General features: G+C 40.6%; 1 protein-coding gene across 1 annotated transcript in view; it reads left to right on the plus strand.

The window, feature by feature from the left end:
• FBLN5 (fibulin 5) overlaps positions 1-18,759 on the plus strand; it is a 45,669-nt gene that overhangs the window by 17,533 nt on the left and 9,377 nt on the right. Inside the window, exons 5-7 of the mRNA XM_030481807.1 lie at positions 12,928-13,050; positions 15,833-15,949; positions 17,332-17,451. Coding sequence (XP_030337667.1) covers positions 12,928-13,050; positions 15,833-15,949; positions 17,332-17,451 — 360 coding nt within the window. The remainder of the gene's footprint in view (positions 1-12,927; positions 13,051-15,832; positions 15,950-17,331; positions 17,452-18,759) is intronic.

Below are 18,759 nucleotides of genomic sequence, written 5' to 3' on the forward strand. Positions count from 1 at the left end.
GGACAGGACTACTATGGTGGTTACAGGGTGGGAGCACATAACATACAAGGACAGGTTGAGAGAAGTAGGTTTACTCTGCCTCAAGATGAGGCTGGTGAGGGAATTGTATTGCTTTCTGTCTTCAGCTATCTATTGTGAGTATGTAGAGAAGATGAAGACAGATTCATCTCAGAGGTGCACTTGAACAGGAATGAGCAAAAGTTGCAACATGAGAAATTGTTATTAGATATAAGGAGAAATGCTATCGTTGTGAGCTGGTCAAACATTGGAACAGAGGTTCATAAAATTTGTGGCTAAAAGTTGTATCCTTGGAGAAGTTCAAACCTCAGCTGGAGAATGCCCTGAGCAACCTGACTGAATTGGCCTGCTTCGAGCAGAGGCTTGGACCAGATGACTTCCAGATGTCAACTCCAACATGCCTTGTACAGTGGTACTGAGACTGCAGTCCCTGAACTGCGGGAGCCTGTGTCTGATGCTGGTTCTAGCCTTTAATTTATCTAAGACTTCCATAAAATGAAAGTGATATTCTCTTTGTCACAGAGATTTTGAGGTTTAGCATGGATTTTAAAATGCTGTAAGATCTTTGGATGGAAGCTGATGTAGTGAAGTAGAAGCAATGATCAGAAGTGAAGGATTTTATTCCCAGCTTTGCAGTGAAGTGAATCTCGAGTTTCACAGAGTGCAGATTCAGTCAAGACCATCCAGATCAACACATCTGTTTCACACCAGGATCAGCACAGGGGAAGATCTGCCCTTATGTTGATTGATTTATTGATTGACAGGCAGGGGCCGGAAGTCTTGCAAGTGTTAGATAACTTCTATTAGAAATTTTCTTTGCTGTACTTTCAGCCTCATACCTTGTCCTGCCTGGGAGTTTCATAACCATCCAGAACCTGTCATGGTCCTGCTCAAAACTGGCAGTTCTTGAGGCTAAACAAAATACAACTTTTTGCCTCTAAAGGCTCAGCAGATCTGCTTTGAGGGCTTATTATCTCAGGATTTTACAAATCTTGAAAGTTTTTGTCTGAATTTATGCATTAAAGGTAACTGAATGTGGTTGAAAGCAAGAGTTGGGGGGAAGCCTTTTGAGATTAAACACCTCTTTTTCCAGGGAGCCATGAACTGAGAGTAAGGAGAGCAAGAGAATTGCCAGTAGACATCCACATCGCATGCCAATTGGAACAAAGTAAACCTCCCATATCCACACAGTTTTCATTTAGCCAGGAAGGTTTGCAACCCAGTTGGCCGGCGGCAATTTTTGGAACATTGCAAGCAAATGTGGCTCAGTCATTATAAAACAGTGAATGCCAAATCTGAGTTAAAGCCAGTTATTTGAGCAGCAATTATAGGCATTTTCCAATGATCACCACCGCAGAAATAAATAAACAGATGGCTTGCTATGTATACACTCAAAGGAGAATGTTGCCCAACATGCATAGCTCTTTGCTATTAACAGTAATGAGGACACAGCTGTCTGAGCCTGAAAGCCAGTATTTGCAGAGGATAATTCTCAAAGATTTTTCTTCTCCACTGGCTTTTGTCCACTACCCATTCTTTGCTTACAAAAGAGCCCAGAAGTCCCTAACATTTATACAAGAATTACATTGGCTTTGTGGTGCTTTTGAGATTGTTATAAAGCATGCTGACACATGGACAGATTTGAAACTCAGATGAAATATGAAAAACAATTTTCTCCCCTGATAAGCTCCCCAATGCCTTTAGTGCCAAGCATAACACTCTCTTCGTATTCAATCACGACAGCTCCTAGAGTAGCTGGCAAGGGTTGCTGCCATGGGCAGAGATCTCAAGTTCTCCCTTCCTAAAAAGGACTTCTAACTCACGCTGCCTAAAGACCTTGTGGCTGCACCCAGACAGACCAGTGATGTGAGTATTCAGTCAGGTATAACTGGTCAGCTCTACATAAGCCCTAAAGGAAAGAGAAAACTGCCCCACTGTCCAGACACGTCTTGCATGTTGGTTCTAGGCTGTTTTCCCTGGTTCTATCATCGGGGTTCATGGAATAAGGTCTTAGATTCCTGGAGGAAGACAAAGCACTGTAGCTTCCATTGCATGTGTGTTTGACTCATTCAGTTCAAGTGACATGAGGCAGTGCACAGCCATGGCACCTTCTGCCTGGAGCATTCTTGCATGCTCAAGCCAAGCTTTGAATCCAGTGTATGAGTGAATGAGACGCTGGTGATGATTGCTGAAGCTTTGTGCGAGAGTAGTTACTGGTGAATCACGTATTACTATTCCAGTTCCCCATAATGGAGTTCTCTTCTTTATATACATGCATGGAGTCCTTTCTTTTTCATGTATATTATAGATTTCAAGGTATTCTGTGAAAGTGACTAGAGCATCCGTGCTGAATTCTCTCTAGGGGTATGTACATAGGGCACACCTAAGATGTCTCTTGTATTTTCAGGTCTCCAATACTTCACTCCCCCATTTGTTTGCACAACATGCTTGAGCAATGGTTAAAGCTTTTGTTATGTCGTATATCCAAAGTGGCATTTTAATGGAAGAAGCAGCCCTTCCAATAAAAGTTTATATTATATGCTGCAGGTGGATATTTGCATCCCTTTATTTTCATTGCGGCTTTAATTTCTGGATCCATTTGGATTGATTTCTTCTGCTGTATTAAAAGTAGGGCTGTTCTCCTCTTTACTGGTTATTGTGGTCTATTCAGAGTCTCAGACCTTGTTAGCCTGCCAAAACACTTGGAAAAGGAGCTCTTAATGACTCAGTTAAAATGTACGGTCAAGAAGTTCACTTATTAGAGGAAATGTAAACTGACCACCAATTGGCTAAACCAGCTGGCTGGACTATTTGTGCTAGTGATTTCTCAAAGCTCCGTGGGGAGCAGAAGTGGGAATAGCAGTTCTCTTCTTTCAGTTCCCTCATGCTCTGTACCCTAACAGAAAAGTCTTTGAAAGAATTTGCTGGAGGAGAAGCCAATAGGATTTCACAGCGATGTTTGAAAGCTTTATAAATAGTGCTTTAAACGGCAATATTTTTAATACATTCCTTCTTACAGGGTCTTTTTAACCTAGTCCATAGACTTGCAGAGAAAATATACAATTCAGCCATAGAAAATACACGTTTTCAGTGTTAATAGTTCTACTCTTAATAGTTTCTACTGTGAAATTTTATACACCTTCTCTAGAGACTTCTCTAGAGACTGTTTCATATCATGCAGCAGAGGGAGGACTGTAAGGACCTTTTGCTAGAAGTATGTTTTAATTTCTTAGTGTACATTTCCTGGCTCTGATTGCACATCTATTTCATTTACCTTGCAATAAGAAAGTGTGGCTTACATAACCTTCCACCATCTGGGAGCATTCTCAGTGCTCACTGGCTCCTCTCACCACCCTACCAGCAGATCTCAGTGTAGCATATGATCACACAGAACTGATAATCTAGAGAAACGGGTAGTACAACAGTAATTCTCCATTTATTCAGCTGAAAAATATGTTTCCTGCTGATGCAGATGAAACCATGTTGAGCAACAACTGCTTGGTACCTTCTAATTCAGCAGGTTCAGTGTCATCAGCAGGATTCTAACACATCTCTACCCTGCTCCAACAGGGTACTTGGGTCACTCGTGTTCTGCTATACCACAGCTACTTGGAATAGCATAAGTGAGGTGGGAAAATGACTGAGATTCCCAAATCACGTGCATTGACCATGGATTTCATAAGTTGCGCAACAGCAAATCATGAATCCAGAGAATACAGTTATGCTCCAGTCCATGGAGTTCCCATGTTTAAGCAAAGCCCTTAACTGAAATCAGTAGTTTGTCATCTTTCTGATATCAGAATTAACAAGCAGACTGTACATTTGTGCAAAAGCTTTCATGGGGGACAGTCCACACAACCACATGCGCTCTTGTACCAACACGGAGCCCTAGGAATTGGTGGGAATGAGGAGCTGTGGTCATGCAGGTGATGCCAGGTGTATGAGCCATGCACAGGTCTGTTCTCAGCAGAAGAGGAAGAGGCTGCTGCCCGTTTTGTTCCCTTACTCTATGCACTTACTTACATGGCTGTCCTATAAATCTCAATCAAAAAAAGCAGGACTAGAACTGTGCTGAAAGAGCAAAGTCCTTTCACAGTTTAGCTGTTGTTTATCATCTTTGAGTAATATTCAAAGTGTGCTAGCTAAGGAACAGCTCAAATAGCTGGCAGGAGATCTAGAACCTGTGACACATGTTGAGCAATATTCATACCAGGCAGAAAGAGCAGGATTACAGATTGATGCCTCACACCATAGATGTTTTTTTCACCATCTATGTGAAAAAACACTTTAATCCTTATGCAGCCATCAACCAATAACATAATGTATATGGGATGCAGATAGAAAATGAATTCAGCAATCAATGGCCAGTCCTCAGACACTGAAATATGCCATTAAACAGGTGTTTAGGGAGTTGGTCTTGGATTGTGTCCAAGCTCAGCAGGGTCAGTTGTCCTTGGAAAAAAAACACTGACCCCACACAGCAGTAGTTTGAATTTGGCTTCAGTCTGCACTTTAGGAATGTGGCATTGTTATTTCTCCCCTTTCCTTATCAAATGTAATTATCTTGAGAAAAAAAAGTTTTGAGAAAACATGTGATTTCACTGAGTAAAAATCTACTACTGAGGAAATTATTTCTCAGTGTCCAAATAAGGAGTGGGGGAGAAGTTTGGAGAAAGTGCTCTGTTCCAAGTAATCTTGGAACTGATACCATGTTACTGAGCTCGGATGTTTAGTCCTGGCCTGCAATTATTCCCATAAAAAATAGACATTCAATCTTTGTATAGTTGTAAAGTGGAGCCCTGAGGGTTATAAATGACTGAACGAGCTTCAGTGTTTGAGCAGACAGATTTCGGAGCAAGCTCACAGCCTTGAGTATCTCTGCAAGAACTTTGCATCCTGAGAGTGGGGTGAGCTCCTGGGGTTGTGATGGTACAACAGCATCTAAAATACAGACAGAATAAAATAGAGAAGTAGGGCCCCCAAATCACCCCCACCTCCTAGCAGAAGGGGGAAGAAGACTTTCCATGGCAAACTTTTTTTGATCTGCAAGACCATACGCTGTCACAACTGTCAAATTAATCTTCAGCCTTACTGTGTTGAACCCCGTGGTGCTAATGGCTCTCAAATAATCATGATGGCAAAAACATACCCACTTTTGTCAATGGTTGATCCAAAGAAGGAAATGCAGCCATACCTGCTACTGTGACCCACAGAAATTTGTGGCATGATTATCAGAATTCATTACTTAAGAAAGGAAGTCATGCATACTAAATATGTTCCAAATAGAACAAAATGTAACAGTCCATCTGCGAAACAGTGCGCATTGCCAAAATCATATTGTCTTGGAAATCTGCTGTCCACATTGGCTTTCCTCTTGAATACAGAGTCCAAGCAAAGTTTGTCTTCTAATCACCAAAGTCTCCAAGAATGTGGTTCTAGCTCAGAGATGATAACTCCACATCCTTCCATGATAGCTCTCTGCTAGTGGTGTTACCACCTTCTCAGCCAGCAGGGAAAGGAGCTGTCATGGAGGGAGTGGAATGGTCACAGCACCCTAAGTATGGACCACGCTTGTGAAAGGATAAGGTTAGTCACAGATCCCACCAGTTTCAACACCAGTTGGTGGTCTTAAGAAGGCAGCAGTCTCTCTTGTTCCTGTAGTGGCAGGTGCACATCATCTCCTTGAGATGGAGTTCTTTGGTAAGCTTTCCACATGCATTTATTCTGTCATGTGGTATATAACCATAAATACCAAAATGAAACTCATCAATATATTTATTTAACTTTTGATTTTCTTTTAAAAGTAGCTTTTTGTAAGAAGGTCTCTTCCTAAAGGACTCTGATATTTTCTCTGAACTGATCTTGAGCTGATCTTAAGGCCTTTGTTTCCTTCTGTATTCTTTGAGGCATAAAGTCCTCTTTATGCACCAAGTCCTGTTTTTCTGAGCACAAGAAAGGTAGAGAGTGTCTTTGCTGACAGTATTTGAGCCTCACCTTCCAGTGGGGATCTTCTTCCAGTTCCTAAGCACCTCTGCTCCTTCTGCTCTTTTCTGCTGGCTTTCTTCCATGGCTTTCCACCTCTTAAAGTCACTTAGCTTGCCAAACAATCACCTACCTGATTCAACAGATTGTCTGTGGATCTTGGATTCTTGAAGATTCTTGAAGAACTTGGATTCTTCATCTTTATCTTACTTCATGCTTCATGAAGATGCAATCATTCTATGTGTCCTGAAAAAAAGGTGGTTGGCATGCCCAACATCTTTAGGCTGATGACTTAACACATTCTAACATAACGATGATAGCAATGTTTTCTAAATTTTCCATGTATTTTCTGCAATTACTACAAACATTAGAGGTACAATACCTTTGACTAAAAATCAAATCTATTGATAAAAGTACAAACAAAAAAAAATGAAAAATTGCACATGTACATTTAAATGTTTACAAAAGAGAAAGCACTTGGCAGATATTTACAAATTCCTGTCCCCATTTTCAGTAGTTTCACTGGCCAAGAGAATTTAATCTCATTGTCTTTTGCTAGGTTTAGTGACCATCTCCAGCTAAAACCTTTATTTTCATAAAGATGTTTATAGATCACAGGCAAATATACCTTGAAACTTTTCTTAAATAGGTTATTAAATGGAGCATTGTCTTGATCTGAGACAAATTTTTGTGTCTTGGAATTAGTCTTTGGAGATTTTCTGATCTCTTTGCAATATTGCTTTTTGAAGAGTTGACACCAGGAAAGTATTTCAGTAATTATTTTACTGCAATATACAGCGGTAAGAACAATTTCCTGTGTCTATTCAGTGTTCTCATGTTTATGCTTGTCCTTTCAGCACCACTGTGTCAGGAAAAGTTCATGTTCAAGTGATTATCTTTAATGACTCCAGAATTATTTTCATGACCAACATTTTTTACTTTTGATATAGGATCTTGCATTTGTCTGCCTTGAAATACACTTTCAAATGTGTCCCCCATGCTAAGAAAATTACTTTCTTATAAGAGTTGTTTTCACTTTTCAGTTCTTGCCTCTCTTGTGATCCTTTGCATTATATCACAAATGTGGAAAAGAGTGGACCAAACCAAGATCCTCAGGATCCTGTAGACACTCACAGTGTGGTTCCACATTTATGATTCTCTCCTGAGGTTTCTGGTCGCCTCATTTTAGCCTCTTTCTTTTGAGCAGTATTGAATATGTCTGGTCTTGATTCAGTGGACTACTGTTCTTCTTTTTATGCTGTGATTTCTTGCAATATTATTGATACACATGAAAGTGGCCTCTGTCCTGCAGTCTTTGTGGACTTGAGTCAGTATAAATGATCACTTAGTCTTCTGGTAGGAATTAGCCTCCTGGGTGAGATATGCTGTTGTGCTGCAGTTTGACATCTAGGTTTTCTTTCTGTCTGTATTAATATGCTGCTCCATTTTTATGTATGCATATGTAAGCCATTATTTATGGCTTTAAATTTTTTTTAAGTATTATTTTTATGGGCAATGAATTAAAAATTTCATTCATTGTTCTATGATGTGGCTAAATTCTAAAGAATCCATGAAGATTTCTGCTAGCTTTTACAGATAATAAAACACAGAGCCAGTAATTTGCATGCTAAACAGAGTTAGTTCATTTATTTATTTTGACATTGTAAATGATATCTATCCAGTCACCATGCATCCTGCCATCCATTAAAAATACAATCTGTACCAATAAAAACAAAGCATCAGCATATCACATCCCACAAAAGGCAACCAGTCAGCCAGAAACATAAAAAACCCACTTTCTCCACCCTTCCAATCCCCAGATGAAACCTCATTGCCCCAGCCACCTCACCTCTGTCGAAATGTCAAGTAAACAGATCACACCCCAGGGCTGCTACACCAAACCACTGCAGCCATAAATTTTTAAGGCAGACAAACTGAGCTAAGAGAGAGGGATGTGGTTAATTTTGGTGTATTCAGGCTCAGGCTCTTGCATCAAGGACTTCCTGACAGATGTATATGGAGTTGCCGCCTACCCATCCTCTCATTCAGCCTGTAAACCAAAGATCTATAAAATTCATGGCTTCAAGCCATGAGGCTCTGTATTCATTCTAGGTGGCATTTCTTAGGAGGCAGAGAGCAGACATCTGGATGGGCTGTGTGGTTGCTCTCAACATTCATTTGGGAAGTAACAAAGTGAATCATTCCCACTTCAGGTAAAGTTTTAATTTCAGGCTGGACTTCTGCCTGAACTTCTGCCCTTGGAACTAGCTGTGGGAGCAGTAAGGTGAACACAACAACTGGAAGGATGGATGAGTGAATGTAGATTGCTGCTGATTTGACAGCACACAGGAGCATTATCAAGAGCCAAGATATCCAGGGCCAGTGGTGGCCAAGGACTCTTTGGCAAGAGAAGTTTTGAACAGGTATCCATCCTGCCCTGCCTTGGTTCTCTAGTGTGGTTTTAAGTGCTGAACAGCAGTGCTCTCGAAGTCAGGAACCTCTAAGGAGTCACCCAGAGTCACCTGGGAAAATTTGGACTCACTCAAAATGATTAGATATGATGATCTTTAACATCCTCTTGGTTTCATATGTAATTTCACAGCAGCAGTCCCAGTCCTGTCTATAGAGGTAAGAAGTCTGGTAGCTAGATAACATTTTCAATTTGCCACTGTCAATAATTATCTTTCTGTTTCAGTAACCTCTGGAAACTGAGGTTTGATGCACCATTAGGGTAAACCATTAACATTGGGAGTAACATAGAGTTTAGCTGAAAGAGCCTTTGACGTGTCTCTGAGGTCTCATAGTAGAATATAATGCTTTCAGAATGACGGTTTATCTTTTACTTTAGATCTCAGTAGCCAATGTAGAGGCTGCACAAAATTTCTGAAAAAGTCATACTTCTTAAGTGATCATGTAATAGGGGCTACATGAAGGATTACAAGTCAGAAATAACTGTGTCCTGTTCTTACTTCTATATTGTTGAGTGATTTCGGGCTAGTCCTTTAATTCCTTAGCCTTGAATTTCCTTGTTAAAATCCAGGGACACTGATATTTATCAGCAAGTGGGACATTGCAGGGTTTTGTAGTACAGTTTGATTTGTGTGAGGATTGGAAGGCTTCAAATAAAAATGGACTAATCATGAACTCTCTCTTTATAGAAAAGGACAGGCCCTGCCATGAATAGTTTTAGATGCTAAACAGTTGAGGGAGGCTTGACTACAACAGAGATTCTGTTATTCGTATTTTTCAAATAGGAAGCAGGGAGGCGGAAGATGAAGAGCAAGTATGAATTCCCACAGAGTAAATTCTCAGCACATGAGTTACATTCACTGCTGCTGTGCTGGTTCTTTGTCCTGCATAGTAGCTACCAGATACTTTAGTCTGTTTTCACTGCGGACACATCCACTTTATGATTGTGTCCTAGTTGACCTCATGGCAGTTCTCCTTGTAGCCACACACTGAGTAATCTAGGCATAATCACAGAGGAGGTATTCAATAAAGCTAGCTATTAGTAAAATCTAGACTTGCTCTTGGGATGCAGATAGTGTTTTCTAAGGACCTTGGCTATTAAAGGTACTATAAGCAGGTTCAGTATAATGAACTCATCAGTGATGGATGACATCATCTGATGCTTTCATGGTACTGATGTCAAAATCACCAAATATCACAAGCTATTTACACCCTGAATAGGGGGCAGTGGGGTTTCTAGGTTTTCTTACTAGCTGGCTTTGCTTTAGTAACTATTCTACTCTTCAGCTTGTTAGACTTTACTTTGGGGCTGATATCTCATTGTGGTCTTTCTTTCCATGGTGAAGATTCCAACTCCAGTTATGCTGGGTCAGAGGCACTCTTCCAGGCTTCAGAAGACTGCATCTCAGGGACTGCTTTGCCACATGTTCTAATCCTTGTATTGAGTAATCCTTACTTCTTTTTTTTTTTATTACCTGAATTTGTCTTACCTGCTTTGAACGTACAAAACTGATGACAATCTAGTATCATGTACATTTAGCATCACAGTCTTTCTTAGTCTACTATTGTGTGTGACCCCCATCACAAGGGCAGAGGCAGTAAAAATGAGCTTTGAAGTGATATTCCCAGAGCATTAACACACCTAAGATTTATGTTCGAATGGGACAGAAATAAGCTGGCAACCACAGTAAGAAATGATTTACACATTATTGACTAGCTTGCAGGTTGTTTCCACTTGCAATCTTCCACTCAACCAAAAATGCCCTGGGAGTGTTTTGATATAGTTTCTATGCTTGCACTTAAGTCTAGTGAATCCATTATAGGCAATTTCTCAAAGTTTTATAACTAGTTTTCTCCCCAGTGGAAATAATTTGGGTTTTGGTTTTCTCCTTTCCCTGTCAAATGTCTAGTTTTGACTTTATCAGCTACACCAGATTTACTGTATGCTGCATTCTGTAAATGGGCTGGGCAATGTACCCTCTGTCTCCCAGTTCTGATATTCTTCAAGAGGATACCTAATGTTGTACCGACATCTTTCTTGGTTGCGTTGCCTGAGTCTGTCAGAGGTTAATGGGACATCATGGTAAAGGGCATGTCTTTCTCAGAGAAAGACAGAGACTTGTAATACAGAACTGGGTGTGTGCACTCAGGCCCAAACAAAAAGTTTTGATCCTACCAGTAAAGCTGTTTGTACCTGTTGGTTGCATTAAGCTTCATTAATGGAGTCAGTGAGGTATTATTCACTGTAAAGTGTGGGGAGTCAAGGTGTTTTACATAGAGAACTTTGGGTTGATGAGGTCTTCTAGGGACAGCAGAAACCCTTCAGGTAGCCACTGTTGTAAAAATTTTTGCATTCAAATGGAAATATGTCTCCAATACCACTACAAAAGCTGAAGACTGGCAGTAAGCAAAAAAAATTTGATTGGTAGATAGCAAAGAAAAGATGATCTATGTCTTACTTTTCTGGAGTGATTGTACTGCTGCTCATGCAACTGCTACAAAGATGGCTCAGGAACAAAGCTGATCCCGTAGCCAGCTGTTAACTTTTGATGAAGGATGCATGTTGTACCCCTGCAAGAAAGATGCACCACAGAACAGTAGAGGATCTATAGTCTTCAAACATCATTGCTACCATATGTGGTGGTAAGATCCTGACCTTCATTCTGTCTCCACTATGCTTCATCTGTTAATATTATTGGAAGCAGGGAGCATGAAAAAATAAAATCTCCTTTTTAAGCTCGGGGTAGGTTAGAAACAGAATTGGCCAGATCCTAAGGTCCAACTCCTAAAACAATAAGCAAACATGACAAATAGAAAGCCTTTTCATTTAGAAGAAAATAATGTCATTTTTATTAAATTTATGGTTAGATAAAATCTGTGTTTAAATACTACCAATTATGTTATATGTTGTATGAAGGGAGGATGTGGAATTTTTAGCCCAATTGCAGAAGCAATAGCTGAACCGAACAACATATTTATATAACCACATAGTCTAGACTTGTTATCTTACCCCTTTTCCACTTCCCCCACTGTTTTGCCGGCCTTCATCTGGCCAATAAATACATGGGAACCAACTTCTGACAGAGTTAATTACCTCTAATTGTCCCACTCCTTGTTATCTTACCAGCTTTGACTCACCATAAATTGTTCTGGTACAGATGTTGGCAAGATAAGAACTCTCTCCATATATATAATATGTATGTATTTATTTATATATCTGAACATGTTAGATATGCTGCTGTGGTAGATTGGCTCAGTTATTTCAAGACTGCTGGGGTTTTAGAGCTGCCTGGCTGTGCTAGGTGCCTCAGGAGTAGATATTGAGAGGTAATTCCTGCCCTCTGCTGCCTGCTCCAGCCCAACACGTTTGTGAGATACCTTCAGTCGCAATCCAGCAAAGTCTGGGTTAATAAGAATGGGGGTGGGGATGGGGGTGTATGGTGATGGGGTGGTCAAGGGAGCAGCACAGTACTTCAGCAAAGGCCAGCACACAGTATGCTGGAATAAAAAAAATTTAGGTATCAATAAATAAAACATAGAAATTTGAGTTGGCTGAAAAAATGACATAATTTATCTTTTGATGTTTCCATTTCTGACATCTAGAGGCAAATCCGATGCCAGAAACATCAGGGAAGAGATTGAGCAAGGAGGGATTCAAATTGAACTTCTGACTCTGAAAGGCATTTTTAATCAGTTAGGTTCCAGGGTCCTGGCTTATATAAACGTAGGAATGCTATTCACCTCCCCTGCAAAAGGAAAAAGAAAGAAAGAAAGAAAAAAAAAAAAAAAAAAGCCCACAACAAATCACCCTGAGGCATTGTAATAAAACCCAAATACGTTACAAATATTAAAGACAGTTAAAAAAAAATTAAAAAGAAAAGAGTTTTATTGTCAGGAAATTGATTCCAGGGAAGTTTTTTGGGGTTTTTTTTTGTCAGGTAAAGGTTGATTTTGGTTGAACCTTCTGTCAGAAAAATTACAGTGAGATAATCTGCATTGCTGAGGGCAGGAAATGTGTGCTTTTAGATGTCTGAGTTGTGTTTGTACATCTCTCGATCTCCCATTCATCTCTAACTCCACAGTGGGGTTATATAGCCCTTTTAGCAGCCTTTCCCTAGGGCTGAACACTGCCCTGTAGCATGGAAATCTCAGTTCAGTGACAAAATTCAGTGTGGAAGTAATAAAAAGCTCAAGGTAATGCAATCCCTCTCTTGAGGAGCTCTGAGAAACACTGGGTCACTTGCAAGAGGGAGAGATTTGGTGAGCACTCTAAGTTCTCACCTCCCTCAGACATTTATGAGTTTTACTTCAGGTTATGGTCATTCTTTATGCTCCACCACATTTTGGTTCCTCGCATGGAGCCAGTGTACATGTTGTGAGTGCAAGCCGCTTCACAGTGTGAACAGTCTTTAGCTGTTGCCATTTCTAACATTTTCTTGCTGTGTTTCTGTGTTGCAGATGTGGATGAATGCGCTTCAGATTCTCACCAATGTAACCCCACCCAGATCTGCATAAATACTGAGGGGGGCTATACCTGTTCCTGCACTGAAGGCTACTGGCTGTTAGAAGGCCAGTGTTTAGGTAAAAATGCTATTGCTATTTGATATGCTATTTGAGCATCTGTGCATGTGTACCTATGAACAGCTGAAAAAATGTCACTGAGCATCTTTGTCAAGTACATGGTTAAACCTTCGGTTACGTGGAAATTGTCTTTCATCTTTGTAAGTGCCAATGGTATGCTTGGCAGAGACTCCCTTATGGAACAAAAATTTAGATGTAAATGCCATATGACTAGTATTCATGTGACCTGTGGGATTTTCATATTCCCAGTCTGAAGGATTCCCTTTCATATACGATCAATCATAAGCATGTATACAAAAAGATTTATTCTCCAACAGACTTGTCCTATCCACACTGTGACAATGTGGACCTGTAGGGACCAGTATCTGATACTAAGAAACAGACCAGTAAATCCCTAGATTCAACCAACCAAATCTTCTGCTTTGGGGTGAGAAATACCTCTGAGCCAGGTGCTGTTTTGGTAGCTTCCAACCAGTTTTATTTTGATTTTATTATTTTCCTTGCAGCAATGTCCTGTTCATACTTTTAGCTCAGCCCTGTTAAAAAAATCCATCCCTCAACAACAGCACAGGAAAACCTTCCAGCTCCCCTCTCCTCCAGTCCATTCCCCTCACTTGACATGCCCATGTGATGATGAAATAGATGTTAATTTTAGGTACACAGATAAGACCTAGGAGATAGGATACAACATTTTGTGGTAATGTTTGCTCATTATTATATCTTTCCCCATGGTACAGGCTGTTCGCCTGCCAGCTCTGTGGAGCTGGACTGTCCTGCCACAACACCTCCGCTGGAAAGAGAATGGGCTGTCCCTGCCCATTCATCCCTGGAGTCTCTCCAGTTATTTTCCAACTTTCTTCTTCCAAGTACCAATTCCATTGAAGGACTGACTCACGGCTGCTTTCCTAACTACTGCAAACAGCTGCTGTGTAGCTTGCCTGGCAAGGACAGAGCCGAGCCTCACCCAAGCCAGGGTCTGTGCAGCCATAGCCACTCTGGGGAGTCACTGTGTTGTAGTTCCTCTGGGATATGAAATCTCCAAGTCCCCTGCTTCTTAATCTCTGATAATTCCTCTTTGGGGAAAAAAGCTTGTGCCGGGAGTTGTACAGGTGTATGTGATGGGGTGGAGATGAGGGAGGGCAGGGACTGGGATTCTGCTTTGCATTGCCTGTTTTGTTACCCATTTAGTTCTCCCAGTTACAACCCAAACAAAAGGGTTGTGTACAACAATTCCGGATTTAGACATGGATCTAAAGTACTTCACTGCTTGATGGATATACCAAAGAACTGAAATGGCTATATTGGTGAATTGATTCGGGTATCTGCTTTTGCTATTTAAAATAGGCAATAATATCCCAGTGTTGCCCACTTTAAATAATCATGTAAGATTATTACAAGACAATACAAAGAGCTAAAAGCAAATTGTGTTTAGAGTTGCTATGTTTTTCTGTAAGTGTCAGAAAATTCTCAGTTTTCCATGCTTTCCACTGCCTTTGGAGAAGTGACTTCTCCTGGCATAAAGCAGTAGAAGGCTATTTACTGTAATCAGAGGCTGGGTTGGGTTTTAGAGACAGGCTTTTTTGGTGCACTGTTAGTAAACCACAGTTACAAAAAAACTACACTTCTATCAGTTGTAATTATCCCAGTAAAGTTTATACAGGAGGAGCCAGTACAGCAGTATCCACATGACCCACCCACAAAAGCAGCCCTGTAAAAGTCCTTATCCTCAAAATGTAGCACTCTTGCTTATCGCAAGTCCTGCAAAAGCCAAAGCATGTATTTAGTGTAATGCACTGTATTAATGAAATGAGGTATTAATTTACTTAAACCCCATGTCACTTTTTTCAGGATTTGGGCCAAGCTTCTGCTGGTCTGCATACCATAGCTGACCCTTGCCTTTAGGTTATCTTGCTATCTGACAGGAGAGAATACACTTGGTTTTCTACTGCGCAAACTTGACTTCAAAGCTTTGAGAGTAACCATTAAAAAAATCTCCATAAATCAAAAGCCAGTTGATACCAAAGGAAATGTAAAGCTTTGGAAAGGTCAGCTACTCCAGGTGTTTCATTCCAGTTCTTAGTCCAGGGGCAAAATTCTTCTAGCACTTATGATCATACATATCTTACACCATTTTCTTGTGCTTATAAGCATTAGTTGAATGTATTCCTATTGCTGCATTCAGCTCAAACTGCTATTTTGGCATTAAATATACTGTTTACATTTTAGAGGCTGTAACTTGTCTGTTAAAAATTAATATAAAATGTGAATGTGACTATTTGGAAAAAAGCCTTAAAGAATATTCTCTCTAAAAAAGAAGTATTTAGTAACAAATACTGCTTTCCCAGTGAGTAGCTTTGGTATCTGTAGAGGTAAAAAAGATTTCTATCTAGCTTCTGACAAAACTTTGCCACAATGTTGGCTGTGCTTGTGCTGATGGTCTGTGCCAGCTATCAGGTATGCTTCGAGGTGGCTGCTTAAAGGGACTGATTCTTGGCTTCTGTATGGCATCACATTAAGATGAAGATTACAGCAATGACAATCAGTTCTTAGGACATACTGATAAATGTCAGCTGTGGATAAAAACACATCACTATATTCGTCTGTGTTGAGACATATTTTAACTGACTCTGGGTCTGAACACCTGAAAGTTTGGCTGTTATATCCCTAACCAGTATGCTGGGTTATTTCTGTGTTATTGGTACTGTTGACTCAGTGTGTTTGCTGCTTTGTACCTGCATGTGAGAATGCAGACATCTCTACTTTTCATCTTTCCCATCAACAGATATAGATGAATGTCGCTACGGCTACTGCCAGCAGCTGTGTGCCAATGTGCCCGGTTCCTACTCCTGTACGTGCAACCCAGGCTTTACCCTTAACGATGATGGAAGGTCATGCCAAGGTATTGTGAATGACTGAAGCCTTTGGTCCCAACCCAGCAACGCTTAAAACTTGCTTATGTTTTAGAATACAAGTAACCTTCCTAACACTCTTTTGAAAATGTTCATTGCTTGTCAGCCTGAGATATTTCTGTAGTTTCACAGTACCTCGGAGGGGTACAAGTGCAACATGACCAGTATGTTGGGAGAAACATCTGGTTCACTGAAATTACCAAGAGTTTAAGCACTGATTTTATATCTAAAATCTGAGGCTGCATGACCCACCTGAGACAGGAAAACTCTGTCAGATCAGTAAATTAGATCTGAGTCTCCCAAGTTCCAGACTTGGGTCCTGAGCATTGGACCACCTTTTGCTGTGATATGCTACCTCAACCAAAGTCACAGAATCTATCATAGAACCATAAAATCGACTAGGTTGGAAAAGACCTTTTAAGATCATCAAGTCCAGCCTCCAGGACTGCCAAGTCCACCACTAAACCATGTCAGTAAGGGCCTGCAGGACATGGGTTTTGAACACTTCCAGGGATGTTGATTCCACCACTTCCCTGGGCAGCCTGTTCCAATACCAGATCACCCTTTCAGTGAAGAAATATTTCTTAATAACCCAGTCTAAACCTCCCCTGATGCAGCTTGAGGCTGTTACCTCTTGTCCTTTCACTCATTACTTGTGAGAAGTGACTAGCAACCTCCTCGCTCCATCCTCCTTTCAGGTAGTTGTAGAGTGATAAGGTCCCCCCTGAGTCTTCTCTTCACCAGATTAAACAACCTCAGTTCCCTCAGCCACTCCTCATAAGCCATGTCCTCTAGGTCCTTCACCAGTTTTGTTGCCCTTCTCTGGAAGTCAACACAACTTCATCATAAAGCCTCTCTCTAGCTAAGCAAGGAGCATCTTCCCACATGCTGTGGGAAATGGTCTGTGCTAATGATGACCAGAAGCTGCTTGTTTCCTAAAATGAAAAAAAAAAAAAGGTTTTGTGTTAGTCCTAGGTTTCCTTGAGGACCATTTCTCATTGCATTATCTTCCTCAGGAATATCCTGCTGCATTTTGTCTCAGGTCTGTTATGACAAATCAGTTCAATGGTTTTAAAATTGCAGGATGAAGGCAGAAGCATTTGTAATAAATATTTCATCCTCATCTTCCATGGTTTTTTTATTTTAATTGAAGACATTCCCAAAATGCCTCATTTCCATGCATGTTGTGTTTCCAACACGCTATTTCCAGGCATCAGCCTGAATCCTGATAAACAATGCTGACTTGGTTGTATTTTTTCAGAACAAATCATTCTGACTGTACAGATAATCTCTTTGAAATGCTTTACAGTAATGAATTGAAAATAGAGTTTGGGGAGAAGTCAGTGATGCATTGGGCATTGTTTTTCCGTAGATGTGAATGAATGTACAACTGAAAACCCTTGCACTCAGACCTGTGTCAATACCTATGGCTCTTTTCTCTGCCGCTGCGAACCTGGCTATGAACTGGAAGCTGATGGAGTTAACTGCAGTGGTAACTATCTTTAGTGATTTATTGTTTTGGTTTCTTTAATTCTATTAACTTTTCTTTTTCCAATGTACTGTTCCGTACATGCTTTTTTACCTTGGTCCATGGTTAGCAGCAGGATTACTGCAACTCCCATGATCCTCTTTTTAGTTAAAGCACACAGCAAATACCCAGAAAAGCACAACAGAAAAGGGCTGCAAAAGGTTTTAAAGAAATAAGCTTAATATTAAAAAACAGCAAAACATAAGAAAATGCTTTGTAATGCTGAACAGGAAACTTTATTAGAGCACGTAAAGTAGGGATAGTCTTAGAACATTCTTCCATGATTAAATACTTTATATAAAGCACTTTTCCATTTGTCTGTTGAATGCCTGTATTCCTCTTGCTCTCATGACTGCACACTTCTGCCTGAAACCTCCCCCAGAAGTCCTGTATGGCTCTGGCTACACTTCAGAAACAATATAGATTTTCTCAGTACAGCTATTGCTAATCTGTTCAGCACATAGAAGACGAAACTGTGCTCATGTCACTGTACTTTTCCTCTCTTGTTTTTGTTTTTATTTTATTGCTTTATTTTAATTGAAGGCAAAACTTATTTCTTTGCTTAATGTTCCCACAGCCTGATAAAATTAGAGAATCCAGCCAATATTTCTTTGGAAGGAAAAGCACACTGGAAAATACTTGTTTTTTAATTTACAGTAAACAGATGTAACATGCCATTTCTGAGATGCAGAAAACCTTTTCTTGACAATTTTGTGCAAGAAAATGCTTGTCAAAGCAGGTCAAATTTTTCTGGATGAGCTTCTTTCACTTCGCAAGCAATCACTAGACATTGCTGATGCTCACAAAGAGAATGCCTGGTTAGGAGGACACTCCTATGAGGCATCTTGGATCCAGATGTACTTCAACAGCTGCTGGATTACTCCATGGCAGCTAGCTTAGCTTCAAGATAGGAGGCATCTCTACCCCAATCGAAGGGGAGAGGCAGAGATTTCAGCCTGGCTTTCCCAATACTGGCATTATTTTCTAGCCACAGAGGTCTTGCATGTGCACTAGTTGTGCTCTGAAATGCCTACCATCTTGTCCTCTGCAGGTAGCCAGCAGAATGCCCCAAGTGTTTAGTGACAGTAAAGGTGTGTCTGTCCTGTGTGGGCTCAGTGACAGAAATGTAGGACGCTTAAGGCTTTACGTCCCTCCAGCACTTAACAGCAGCTGAGCCCAGGTTATATGAATCCAATGTGCTGGAGGTATGGGCTTGGACACCTGGAGGGGGTGGTTGATATCTCGGCCCCTTCATGGAGTCAGCCCTCAGTT

This window comes from Strigops habroptila, chromosome 4 (genome assembly GCF_004027225.2).
Source record: "Strigops habroptila isolate Jane chromosome 4, bStrHab1.2.pri, whole genome shotgun sequence".
NCBI lineage: Eukaryota > Metazoa > Chordata > Aves > Psittaciformes > Psittacidae > Strigops > Strigops habroptila.